Source organism: Dermacentor silvarum, chromosome 4, assembly GCF_013339745.2.
Source record: "Dermacentor silvarum isolate Dsil-2018 chromosome 4, BIME_Dsil_1.4, whole genome shotgun sequence".
NCBI classification, from domain to species: domain Eukaryota; kingdom Metazoa; phylum Arthropoda; class Arachnida; order Ixodida; family Ixodidae; genus Dermacentor; species Dermacentor silvarum.
The window spans coordinates 134,548,529-134,562,018 of NC_051157.2; the positions used below are offsets into that span (position 1 = coordinate 134,548,529).

Here is a 13,490-nt window from a genome sequence, read left to right on the forward strand (position 1 = left end):
CAGAATTTGTTTCGTGGGTTAAACAAAACGGTCTTAGTTTTACTAATGTTTAGCTTTAATTCAATATTTGTCGCCCATAAGTTAATGCGACGAAGTGTTTCGTTTGCGCGAAAAGACAGGCACGCGACATCCGGGCCGGCAAAAAATAGGCTAGTATCGTCAGCGTATAATATATGCTTGGCCGTATGATCAATGTTAACAATATCGTTAATGTAAAGACCAAAGAGAAAAGGACCCAAAATGAGTCCCCTTGGAACACATAAATTAACTGGCTTTACTGAAGAAGAGTTACCATTAATCGTGACAAACTGCGACCGATGCTGTAGGTACGAAGAAGTAAGTGACACAGCTTTCCCTCGAATGCCATAGTGCGGCAATTATTGAATGAGTACGTTGTGTTTAATATGATCGAATGCTTTTGTGAAATCTAGAAAGACGCCAAGGACCAAGCTCTGAGTTTCAAACATTTCAAGTATTAGTTCTTTTTGAGTGAGCAGTGCCAGCTCAGTAGATTTAGCTTTTCTGAACCCGTATTAATTGTGAGTCAGTTAACATGTTGTAGAGATCAGTAAATGAAATTAAACGCGTCAAAATTATTTTCTCAAAACCTTTTGAAAAGACTGGCAGACTTGAGATTGGACGATAGTTCATAAGGTCGTTCTTATCACCTTTTTGCAAATTGCTGTAATTTGTATGCGGTTTAATGTGTGCGTACTCTAGCACTCAGCCTTGAGGTTATTCCTGGGCGCATGTAATAAATTATTGATTGATTTATTATTCGATTGATTGAATATTTGATTGATTGTTACTATTTATATTACTATATGTAGCATCTTGAGGCCTGCACACGCTCGGTTCTGTCACGAGGCTTACAAGAGCATTCTGTACCCCACTTCCCTTACAAGAGCATTCTGCAACCCACTTCCCTTCCTCAAATTGTTCATATCCATATATACGCCTCCCATTGAGCCTCCCATACTCACTTAGCGTGTACAGAAAAAGCTTATGAGGATAAAACAACTTTTCATGTTTGAATAATTATCTACGTCATGTCATTTAGCTGCAGACGTAGTCGCACCGAAATGCTCTTTTTCTACAAAATCATTCCTGGAAATATTACACGTTCGGATCAACTTGCTTCTCTTTCTCTGCGGGCTCCGCAGAAGAATACCCTACCAGGGTGCCGAGGCTGTTTCATGTTCCTGCCTATTTCAGTGGACACTCGCCTCCCCACAAAGTGCAAAGTCTGTATACTGTAATTTCCTTCATCATGATATCTTTCAAAAGTTGTTGTCTTGTTTCTGCTCTGAGCTTCGCACTTTCTTTTGAGCCTTCTTTCTAGCTTGACTCCTCTCTATGATCTCCACATTGTTTTTCTCTCCTTCCGTATGTGTACTACGTCGCGCAATTGTGTGTAATGCTGTATTTTTGCTTATTGCTAACCAGTTTATGCAGTCTGTTTTTTGTTTTTGTTTTTTATCTGATTTTTCTCCCATAACTTTAGTTGTAGTTGTGTTACATTTCTACATTTTTGTTCTTTTTTGTCAGTGCATCAGCGCTCAGAACGCGGTGTTGTTCCTGGCCGCTATAAATAAATTAATGAATAATTGATTGAGTATCATTTTATTCCCAAATATAGTATCCATTTTTATTCCCCCAATATAGGCCATATATCTTTCCGATAAACAGAATTGCATCCACTGTGCAGCCAAAATGTTTTTCTTCAATGCAGACGGTGTTCGAAGGGGTAGCCTCCGGCGACCCTGGCACTGCTGTAGCTGTGGATGACATTGGCCTGAGTGAGGCGCCTTGTCCACCACCAGGCAGCTGTTCATTTGAGGAAGATATGTGTAACTGGTACAACAACAAGGGCCTCGCCTACGCACAGTGGTACCGACACAAGGGCCCCACTGTCTCTTTCCTGAGCCGGCTGGAGAAAGACCACACAAGGGGCACTAGTGACGGTGAGAATTATCACTGGGAGGAACATAACAAAGGGTAGATGTACTGTTACTTCAGATAGTTAGGGGTCTTACAAGAACGTGTCTTGTCTGGTAGCATATTAAAAAACACAAAGGCTTCTGGTGTATGACATAGTCAAAATTTAAATGCATTTCCGGAACCCGTATTTCTTCGTTGTTCGGAATCCAGTAGACATACAGACGTCGTCAGTTTAAGTATGCTGTACGTGACGTAATAATTAGATATAGGTCTGGGGCAAGGTGCCCTCCGTCCAGTTCATGATATCGCATTCAGAGTAATAACCTCTTTGTGTGCATAGTGTACCAGTGCGATAAATAGATGTTATTGAAGGCACGACAGTACTTCTTTCAGTGATCTCGACAATTTGCCGGGTTTCACTTATGTAGCAGACGCTGCAGTCAGCGCAGATAATTTTGTAACTACCCTTGAAAATTTTCATGTTTTAAGTAATTCTTTACGTTGACAACACTGTTGCGGGGATTGTTCGAAGGTATCCATGCAAAACGCAAATCATACTTGTCGGACGCGGGTGACACAGCTTTACTGGTTCCAGGCACGTATAGGCTGCCGATGCGCAGTCGGTAAATTTTAACAGTACCCAGCAAAACTTGTTTATCCATTACGAATTGAGGACACACTTCTCACTCCTAAATGGAAAAAGGTACATCCACCTAATCGTATCAATTCTTCAATAGTATCTTCAATACAGCGTTGTTCTTTAGTGTTGCTTTATTATTCGCGAGGGTATATGAAAAAATTGCGCTTCCTATAGGAAGCGCCATTCTGTCATATCAGATCGACAAGTTGAAGAGGCAGAAATGACTTCCGCGTGGTAATGAAGTAACATCGGTTGATCACTTCAAGTTCCTGTGCTTAACATCTGCGTAAAGAAAACAGTCCTTGATATCATTGACGAAATGCATTGGTGGTCTATTGTACATTTATAAGGACTGCATTACTTTACAGCGTTGACGAGTTTCAACAAAACGATCAATGCTTTTCGCAACAGACCTATACAGGGCCTATTTATATAACCTCGTTCAATGCGTAGAACTCCTGGTAAATAAAGATGTATTTTTTTTCGGTGTTTGTGTGATGTGTCTTGCATGCTTTTACTATACGTAGGTTCCAACTCATTCACTTCGCCACCCATTGCAGAAATGCCTTCGTTATGGCAGGACCTCAATACAGCTTATATACATGTGGCGCGAAGTTAATAATTAATTAGGTTATTAGGGAAACCATTTTAACTGGTCGACGTACATACGATAACACGGAGTAAGATAAACAAGAGCGCTGATTTGTCTGATAAGGCGTTCCAATCTTGTGTCCAGGCCAACCAGCTTCGTTGTGGCTGAAATTATAGGTGACGTGGAAATGTCTTATTAGCACCTAGAGCTGTGTCGCCTGTAGCTGTCTATGAATGGTGAGGCGTGTCACAAAGCAAAGTGCGCTATTTGTTGACTAATCACTTGTTGTAAAACCATGTGCGCGTAACACTGTTGCCCGCGTGGCGTTATGCGCTTGCTTACTGTGTCCGCTTGTCGCCTACCGATGTTCGCGGGATATCTCGTTCCTATTTATTAATGTAAATTTTGTAGAGTAACTGCCTGGGACAAGGTAACAGCTGTTAAACAATCGGATTTGGTAAGCAGGTATGTTTCTAGTTAAGTTACGTTTCGTAAGAATAAACAAAAATCAAAAGCTGTAAGGAATTTCCCCTCACTTTCCCCTCATTCAGTACGTCACTGAGAAAAAATGGGATGTATAGCTTTGATTATTTGTTCGTGTTTTCGTATCTTGTCTGCATTATTAAATTTAGATTTACGGCTTGTTCTGGCCTATGTCGTGGCATGCTTCAGCCAGCATAAGCCATCATAGGACTAACAAATCCAGCTTCAATTAAAGGTTTCAGGTCTGTAGAGCATACATTACCCCACTTAATTCAGCGACTTGTGGCAGCGTCCCAAATCTAGTGACGGTACGCTGCAGGTTCTCACGAACATCAATACACTTGTTTTATACTGGAACTCCGCTTGACAAAAATGTGCAATTTTATTCAAGTCAGAGCCATAATTGTAGTTCCAGAGTGGGACCAAGCACTGAGCATTTCATCCGGCTTTCTACTTCGATTAGCTAAGTGACCGCAAGTGCCATCAACGCCAATATTTCTCTGCTGCTGCACTCAAACGACGCGCTATTATCACCTTTATCGCTGCTAGCAGAAGTGCGATGGGTAACGTCGACCGCACAAGACTTGTTCACTCTTGGAAATAAACTGGGCCGCGATTTTGTGGCGATGCCTTATGACTTATTCTAGTACTAGTCTTATCATCCACCACTCACGGCTGGCTGATCCCGTTGATAACGCGAGTGGATGGTCGCTCCTGACAACTGACAAAGCGCGATATGCGCGAAAAGGCATTATTACCAGAAAGGCATCGCTACAAAATACCGGCCCTGGTTATAAGTTTACTGGATGCACTCACAACCGAAAGTCACACCGATACGGCTTCTCGGGGCGACAACGGCAAACGTGCTCCATGTGGCTCCCTACTATTTTGATAGCTGAAAAGGTTTCCGACGCGTTCGCTTGGTGACATGAACGCCATGAGGTGCACATATTTGGCTTTACCAGCTAGGGAAAGAGAAAAGGCTGGAGAGTGCTTTGGACAGCCACGAACAAGGGAGGAGGTGACCAGAAGCAGAGGGCATAGTGCAATGCTGCTCAGCTTCTTATCGCTTATGCATTGCAAGGTTGAGCATCGGCGCTCCTGTCTATGTCACTCCGTTTATTGTGAGCTACCATATAAGCAACGCTCGCCCCTTCAAGTGATCGAGCTGACGTGATAGAGTTGCGATATTTACCAACGACGATTCACTTATCTAAAGTCATAAAGTTATATAAAGTCAATTAACTAAAGAAGTGAATAAAAACGGTAACGTATCTTCTTCACATCCCCATAAGACAAAGCATTTGTATTATAATTGCTAAAACTAGCAATATTCCTTCCAACCTTTCTCATTTAGTATTGTGGTTGGTAACCTTACAGCTAGGTGCAATAACATGCTGTATAATACGCTGCCTAAAAGAACAACTAGTTGACAGTGAGGTTAAAGATACTAAAACAACGTGGAAGTTACATGAAAAGGCTTATTCGAAGCACATCGATTATGTCTTCATGTAGTGCTGGTACTTCATTTATAGCTATGCTCTAACGTGCATTCGAAATTTATTCTAAATTCCGCACATGAGGGCTTTAATATTGATGTCCAGTTTAACGGGTCCGGGCATCGAAGCGACAACATTGCATCGTGCAGCAGCCACCACAGCAACAAATCCACTGCTGCTGATTAAGTTATGGGAAACACAAACTAAAAGAATATTGTGATTTAAATAATTTACTTCAAAGGTGTCGTAGTGATAATTAGGTTAAACGTTTGAAGGTGAACTGAATCGAAATTGTTCAAAAAACAACAACAAATTTGTACGGTAAAATTTTCGCAATAACTATGCTGAAACAGCAGTGTTTAGTATGGCTTGTTGAGAAGCACATCTCGGCTATTTTGAAATACTGAGCTCGGTTGTGTGCAATGTAGATTGAATACTTTAAACTCAACACTTAGGGTATTATTCGCACTAAGGACGCGACACTCTTCTGTCACTATAGTGGTGCTGAAGACTGGATAATTTTTAGAATCTATAATAGGTTTCACTCTTCCTATAAACTGTGTTGACCGTGAACTTATATTCCAGGATACTACCTGCTTCTGGACTCTGAGGACCAGGCTGCAATACAGCGTGGCATTTTGCAGAGCCAGACCCTTGCTTTGGGTCCCGTCGTGTGTTTCCAGCTTTACTACCACATGCAGAAAGGAAGTAAGTTTAGAGGATTTTGTTGTCCAAGCATGCGTAGGAATTCAAAATGTGGCGACTAATCTGTTGATTTTTTTGCACTATCTGCTTGTTCGCGTCTTGTTATTTATAAAGGTATTAAATCACTTTTACTTCATCTGTACCTCGGCTAAACAAAGGGTCAGTCACTACATCAATCATGACTGAGCAAGTTTATATGCTGGTATGCACCAGCCATCATGACTACCCTTTTTCCTGTTTTAATCTCGACTTGTAAAGAAGTGGCAGAAATCTTGCAATATATTTGTGATAATCTGTCCTTGCTGTGCCTTCAAAAAAGCTTAGCTCGCGCCAGGACCACACCAGTTAAATTTTTGTTTTAGGAAACTATTCTCAGAGAGAGAAATAATGCATTCTGATAAACTAGCTTTCTCTCTCAATAAAGAGAGATTTTTTTCTGCGCGCGTGCGCATAATCGCCTACATGCTACTCCGCATGAGGAAAGGCATGCGGGATTAAAATGTCTGAGGAGAGCGTGCGTGACAGAATCAAAGAAACAAAGATATATCAAGTCACCTATTATTTAGCCGCAACGTATGCATCTTATACGGCTACTATTGCCTATATACATAACTGCACATCAAACTATTGTCACGTAGTAGTGACGGTAAAGAAAACAGTCGAAAAACTGGGTATGACGAAACTGGTTGTTTATTGGGCGAACCTGTGCCCACAAAAGCAAGCTACACTCAAAGCACAACGATAGCGGCGAACACAGTCGGCGATAGTCGAAAATCTGATCAGCGGCGAAACGCGTCGGCTTTTATACCTGAGTCATCGAAGGTTCTAGATTAATTCCTGATGTCCGCGTGTCTTCCAGAAAGTTCTAGACAATTCGCGTCGGTCATGCAATCAGATAACATAAGCGTCGGTGAAAACAGGCAATGGAAAGAAGCATCGATAATGCTCTAGAAACTTCCGATACGGGCGCGTCCTGCGCCGAGCGATAACGTTTAACATTTGTTAGCCGGTGGAAAGCGGCCACCGGTGAAAGATAAACATGTATACGTGTCAATACCCTCCCCTTAAAAAACATCGTCCCGATGCTACAAACAGATGTGAAAGCGAAAACAAAACCACGCGTAATAAATAAAAATAAATAATGTAACAAAGTACCTAAGTTCGTCAGCGGGCGTAGAAAGGCTTAAGACGCACCACATGGATGACTTCGGGTCGTGCGCGGCGCCGCTGTGATTGCGAAATGCCGTCTGGCACCTCATAGTCCAGTGCGCCAATACGTCGGATGATCTTATATGGTCCGAAATAGCAACGTAAGAGTTTCTCGCTAAGTCCTCGTCGGCGTATCGGAGTCCAGACCCAAACACGGTCTCCGGGCTGGTACTCGACGTAGCGTCGTCGAAGATTGTAATGTCGGCTGTCGGTTCTCTGCTGGTTCTTGATGCGCAAGCGGGCGAGCTGTCGACCTTCTTCGGCACTCTGCAAATAGGTGGCAACGTCGAGATTTTCTTCGTCGGAGACATCCGGTAGCATGGCGTCAAGCGTCGTTGCTGGTTTCCTTCCGTAGACCAGGTTGAACGGCGCCATGTGCGTCGTTTCTTGCATGGCCGTGTTGTATGCGAAGGTCACGTACGGAAGGATGGCATCCCACGTCTTGTGTTCGACGTCGACGTACATTGCCAACATGTCGGCGATGGTCTTATTCAGGCGCTCGGTGAGGCCATTCGTCTGCGGGTGGTAGGCGGTGGTCCGGCGATGGCTTGTCTGGCTGTAGCGCAGGATGGCTTGAGTTGGTTCAGCCGTGAAGGCCGTACCTCTGTCGGTGATGAGGACTTCCGGGGCACCATGACGCAGGAGGATGTTCTCAACGAAGAATCGGGCTACCTCGGTGGCACTGTCTTTGAGTAAGGCTTTTGTTTCGGCGTAGCGGGTGAGGTAGTTCGTAGCTACGACGATCCATTTATTCCCGGAAGTCGACGTCGGAAAAGGCCCCAGTAAGTCCATCCAGATCTGATGGACCGGTCGGCGAGGTGGCTCGATCGGCTGTAGAAGCCCGGCTGGCCTTGTCGGCGGTGTTTTGCGTCGCTGACAGTCTCGGCATGTCCTTACGTAATGGGCGACGTCGGCAGAGAGGCGAGGCCAGTAGTATTTTTCTTCTATCCTCGCGAGCGTGCGGGAAAAACCGAGGTGTCCAGCCGTTGGGTCGTCATGGAGAGCTTGCAGAACCTCTGGACGCAATGCTGAGGGTACTACGCGGAGGTAGTTGGCTCGGAGAGGCGAGAAGTTCTTCTTTAGGAGAATGTAGTTTTGCAAGAAAAACGACGCCAATCCTCGCCTGAACACCTTCGGCACAATGACTGTCTTGCCTTCCAGGTAGTCTACAAGGCTCCTTACTTCCGGGTCGGCTCGCTGTTCGGCAAAATCGTCGGCACTGATGGGTCCCGAGAAAGTGTCGTCATCCTGGTCGTCCTGTGGCGGTGGTTCGACGGGGGCGCGAGACAAGCAGTCGGCGTCACAGTCCTTTCGGCCGGACTTGTCGACGACGGTGATGTCGAATGCTTGAAGTCTCAGACTCCATCGTGCGAGGCGACCTGAAGGATCCTTCAAGTTAGCTAGCCAACACAAGGCGTGGCGGGGCCACGCCTTGTGTTGGGCCTGCCAACTTTGAAGGGCCTGCCATAGTGGTAGGGGCGAAACTTTGATGTAGCCCAGATGATGGCGAGGCACTCCTTTTCTGTTGTGGAATAATTTGCTTCCGCCTTCGATAGCGACCGGCTAGCGTAACTTACAACCCTTTCTAGTCCATCAATCCTCTGCACAAGCACGGCGCCGAGTCCTACGCTGCTTGCGTCGGTGTGGACTTCGGTATCGGCGTTTTCGTCGAAATGCGTAAGTATGGGCGGCGATTGCAGGCGTCCGCTTCAGTTCTTCAAATGCTTCGAATTTCGGCGTCTCCCACTTGAACTCGACGTCGGCCTTCGTGAGATACGTCAGTGGCTCAGCGATCCGTGAAAAATCCTTGACCAAGCGCCTGTAATAGGAGCACAGTCCAAGAAATCTACGCACTGCCTTCTTGTCAGCGGGCAGAGGAAAGTTGGAGATGGCCGCAGTTTTCTGAGGGTCGGGGCGCACTCCAGACTTGTTGATGACGTGGCCCAAAAACAAGAGCTCCTCATATGCGAAGCGGCACTTTTCTGGCTTTAACGTGAGTCCGTAGGTTTTGATTGCTTGAAGAAATGTTTCAAGGCGCCGCAGGTGTTCTTCGAAGCTTGAGGCAAACACAACGACGTCGTCCAAATAGACCGAGGCAAGTCTGCCACTTCAAGCCTGCCAGCACTGTATCCATGACGCGTTGGAAAGTCGCAGGTGCCGAGCAAATACCAAACGGCATGACCTTGAACTCGAACAGTCCGTCTGCTGTTATAAAGGCCGTCTTCTCCCGGTCCATCTCGTCGACTTCGATTTGCCAGTAGCCGGTTTTGAAGTCCATCGACTAAAAATACTTTGCGTTGTATAGTAGATCCAAGGCGTCGTCAATCCATGGGAGGGGGTATACGTCCTTCTTCGTGATCTTGTTGAGGCGACGATAATCGACGCAGAAACGTAGGGTTCTATCCTTCTTCTTCACTAACACCACGGGGGACGCCCACGGACTTTTGGACGGCTGGATGATGTCGTCGCGTAGCATTTCATCGACTTGTTGCCTTATGGCCTAGCGTTCGCGCGCCGAAACTCGGTACTGGCTCTGACGCAGTGGGCGGACATTTTCGTCGGTTATGATGCGGTGCTTGGCGACAGGGGTTTGTCGAACTTTTGAAGACGACGAGAAGCAGTCCTTGTATTGCAGGAGCAGAGCTTTTAGTTGTTCTTTCTTATGGCTGGGAAGGTTCTGATTGACGTCGAAAGTTGGTTCAGGTATTATAGTCGTCGTTGCGGGTGCACTGGAATCCGTGAAGGCGAAAGCACTGCTGGCTTGTACTATTTCGTCGATGTAGGCGACCGTGGTGCCTTTATGTCTTGTATTCGTGGCTGAAGTTCGTGAGCATCACCCTTGCTTTCCCTGCACGTAGCTCAGCTATGCCTCTAGCGACGCAAATTTCACGGTAGAGCAGTAAGTGATGATCGCCCTCGATGACGCCCTCGATGACTGCAGGCAGTTCGGTACCGACGGAAATCATTACGCTGGAGCGAGGCGGAACGGTGACTTGTTCTTCAAGCACATTCAAAGCATGGTAACTTATGCTTGTAGCCGGTGGTATCGCGCTGTGCGTTGAAAGCGTTATCGACTGGACCTTAAGTCGATGACTGCACCGTGTTGAATTAGAAAGTCCATGCCTAGGATGACATCCCTGGAGCAGTGCTGCAGGATTACGAAACTCGCCGGGTAAGTGCGGTTGTTTACCGTGACTCGCGCTGTGCAGATTCCAGTCGGCGTTATTAGGTGGCCTCCCGCTGTCCGGATATCGGTCCTTGCCAGGCTGTTTTCACCTTCTTCAACTTGGCGGCGAACGCGCCACTGAAGACGGAATAGTCGGCGCCAGTGTCGACGAGAGCGGTGACGTTATGACCATCGATGAGCACGTCTAGATCGGTAGACCGGCGTCTGGCGTTGCGGTTAATTCGTGGCGTCGGATCACGGCTGTGTCGGCTTGCTCTGCTGCTGCTACGTTGCGTCGGAAGGTCTTATTTCTGCGGCGAAGTGCTGTCAAGGCTGTTGCTAGGCGGCATGCTGATATCTCGTCGTGATGATTCACGAATCGTCGTCGTCGTCGGCGGCGGAGGATCGTCGGCATTGCGTCGTACAGCAACCGCACCTCCATCGGTTGCTGCCTTTAGTTTCCCGGGTAAGGGCTCGGAGATCAGCCCCGGGTGGGACCGGTGTACTGACGGCGATGCGGCGAGATGTAGCGGCCCGGTGACGGCGAGTGTGAGGGTCGTCGTGGTTGCCACTGGGCTCCGGCGAGGTAGTCGGCGTTGTCACGTGGTCGCTCGCCAAGCTGTGGACGCGGCGCGTTGACGGCGAACACTCGTAGGCCCATCTCGCGGTATGGGCATCGGCGGTAGACATGGCCGGCTTCCCCGCAGTGAAGCAGAGCGGGCGGTGGTCGGGGGCGCGCCAAATGTCTGTCTTTCTTGGGTAGCTACGCTGGGCGACGGGCGGGCGTGCTTGCGGCGGCGGCGGCGGTGTACGACGGAACTGCGGCGTTACGGCGCCCTGGCGCGAGCGTGAAGGGGGGCCTTGACGACAGGCAACGGCGGCGTAGGTCAGCGCTTCCGGCTGGGGTTGTGGCGATTGCGGCTGCACATCGGGATCTCCAAGTGAGCGCTGAACTTCTTCTTTGACGACGTCGGGGATAGATGCCACTTGAGGATGCGACCCGGGAAAGAGCTTCTGCAGCTCCTCGCGAAACTGCTCTGGTGGTCTCGCACAGGTCGTCGGCGCCTAGTGCTTGAGCATCGGCGTAGTTGGTCAGGGCACGGCGGTTGTATTGCCTGGCGCGCATTTCAAGCGTCTTCTCGATGGTTGTGGCCTCGGAAAGAAATTCGGCGACAGTCTTGGGCGGGTTGCGCATCAATCCGGTGAATAGTTGCTCTTTGACACCCCGCATCAAGAACCGAACTTTCTTTTCTTCAGACATGTCGGGGTCGGCGTGGCGGAAGAGGCGAGACATCTCCTCGGTGAAGATCGCGATGCTCTCGTTCGGCAATTGCACTCTGGTTTCTAAGAGAACCTCTGCCCTTTCCTTTCGTACGACGCTCGTGAAGGTCCTCACGAAGTTCTCACGAAAAAGGTCCCATGTTACCAGGGTGGTCTCTCTGTTCTCAAACCAGGTCCTAGCAGCGTCATCCAACGAAAAATAGACATGGCGCAGCTTGTCGTCGTCGCTCCATTAGTTGAACGTCGTGGTCCTCTCATATGTCTCCAGCCAGGTTTCAGGGTCTTCAGCCGATGATCCACGAAATGGTCGGTGGCTTCCGAGGTTGTTGCAGCAGGATGGGGGACGCTGGGACGGCCACTGGGGTCGTTGACTTGGCCTTGTTCGCTGCGGTCTTCTCGGGAAGAAGTCCGTACTCCGGGAGAAGTCCTTGCTGCCTACGGCTTGCTCGATGGTCCTTGGCGACGTTGGCGTTGTCCTCCGGTTTGGGGCTTGGATCGCGACTTTGCGGGGGCGTTCACTGCATGAACGCACTAGCACCTCCACCAGATGTCACGTAGTAGTGACTGTAAAGAAAACAGTCGCAAAACTGCGTATGACGAAACTGGTTGTTTATTGGGCGAACCTGTGCCCACCAAAGGAAGCTACACTAAAAGCATAACGATAGCGGCGAACACAGTCGGCGATAGTCGAAAATCTGATCAGCGGCGAAACGCGTCGGCTTTTATACCTGAGTCATCGAAGGTTCTAGATTAATCCCTGATGCCCGCGTGTCTTCCAGAAAGTTCTAGACAATTCGCGTCGGTCATGCAATCAGTTAACATAAGCGTCGGTGTAAACAGGCAATGAAAAGAAGCATCGATAACGTTCTAGAAACTTCCGATACAGGCGCGTCCTGCGCCGAGCGATAACGTTCAACATTTGTTAGCCGGTGGAAAGCGGCCACCGGTGAAAGATAAACATGTATACGTGTCACTATCGCATACCGTATAACTTTTAATGTCACCTTATAACGATATCTAGTCACATGAAATTATCGCAATCAAATATGAGTTCTTTTGTTATCTGACACACAAGAAAAATACAAACTGTATTACTATAACTTATATTCCATAAAACCCTATTGTAAATCAATTTAATTTATGTATTGGAAATGATACGTAAGGAATTTCAAGTTCTCAATCAAGCGGCTACCGAAAATAAAGAAATGCAGAGCTTTCCTAATGGCAGTTCATCACATGCCATAGAAAACAGCTGATATAATGTTCTTTCTTACTGTTCGTTGAAAACCGCAGATGTAATGGAAATATACAGGAAGGAGGCCATATGGGGTCGAGAGTAGATGCTTTTCTGTCTTAGAAGTAAGTCTAACAGGTGTTGTGATGTAGGTGTACCATCGATGTATTAGAGTAGCAAAATGAGTACCAAGGGAAGCGGAACGCAGTAAGCGAAGGCACAGGATGAGGTCATGGGACGTGTTTGGGAATTTAGAATTTTCACAGGATTAGGATTAGCAAGAAATCGATTGATACAATATAGTGGTAATTCTGGATTGCCCGGGAAAGCCCTCGACTAGCTGTTGCCATAAGTTGGTCGGTGCGTATTATAATAACGTTTCTGATGCATGACATTGTTGAAGCCCCATAAGGTAAAACCAAAAGAAACGTGTGCGCAGTCTTTGCTCATGTACTGCCAAGAATTTAGTGCTGAATGAGCCAGTAAATGAGATTCATCCCCTAACACAGCTGAAAAAAAATATGAGGTGACAGCATAAGGGTGGAGGCGGGGCCAACGGTGCGATAGCATCTCGAGCGTTTCTATATTTGCTATCGCAATAAAAGTGAAATGTATAGATACCTTGTGAGATTTCCCACAGAAACGGGTGAAGTTGGCAGGCAATTAGTAGATTATTTAATCCACTTCAAACGGGTCGTAATTTGTTCACGTATGCACTCGGACACAAACACACACACACA

General features: G+C 47.2%; 1 protein-coding gene across 1 annotated transcript in view; it reads left to right on the forward strand.

The window, feature by feature from the left end:
* The window catches only part of LOC119448915 (MAM and LDL-receptor class A domain-containing protein 1-like), a 465,143-nt gene that overhangs the window by 428,736 nt on the left and 22,917 nt on the right, over positions 1 to 13,490 (forward strand). The window contains exons 55-56 of the mRNA XM_049666559.1: positions 1,733 to 1,964; positions 5,741 to 5,863. Coding sequence (XP_049522516.1) covers positions 1,733 to 1,964; positions 5,741 to 5,863 — 355 coding nt within the window. The remainder of the gene's footprint in view (positions 1 to 1,732; positions 1,965 to 5,740; positions 5,864 to 13,490) is intronic.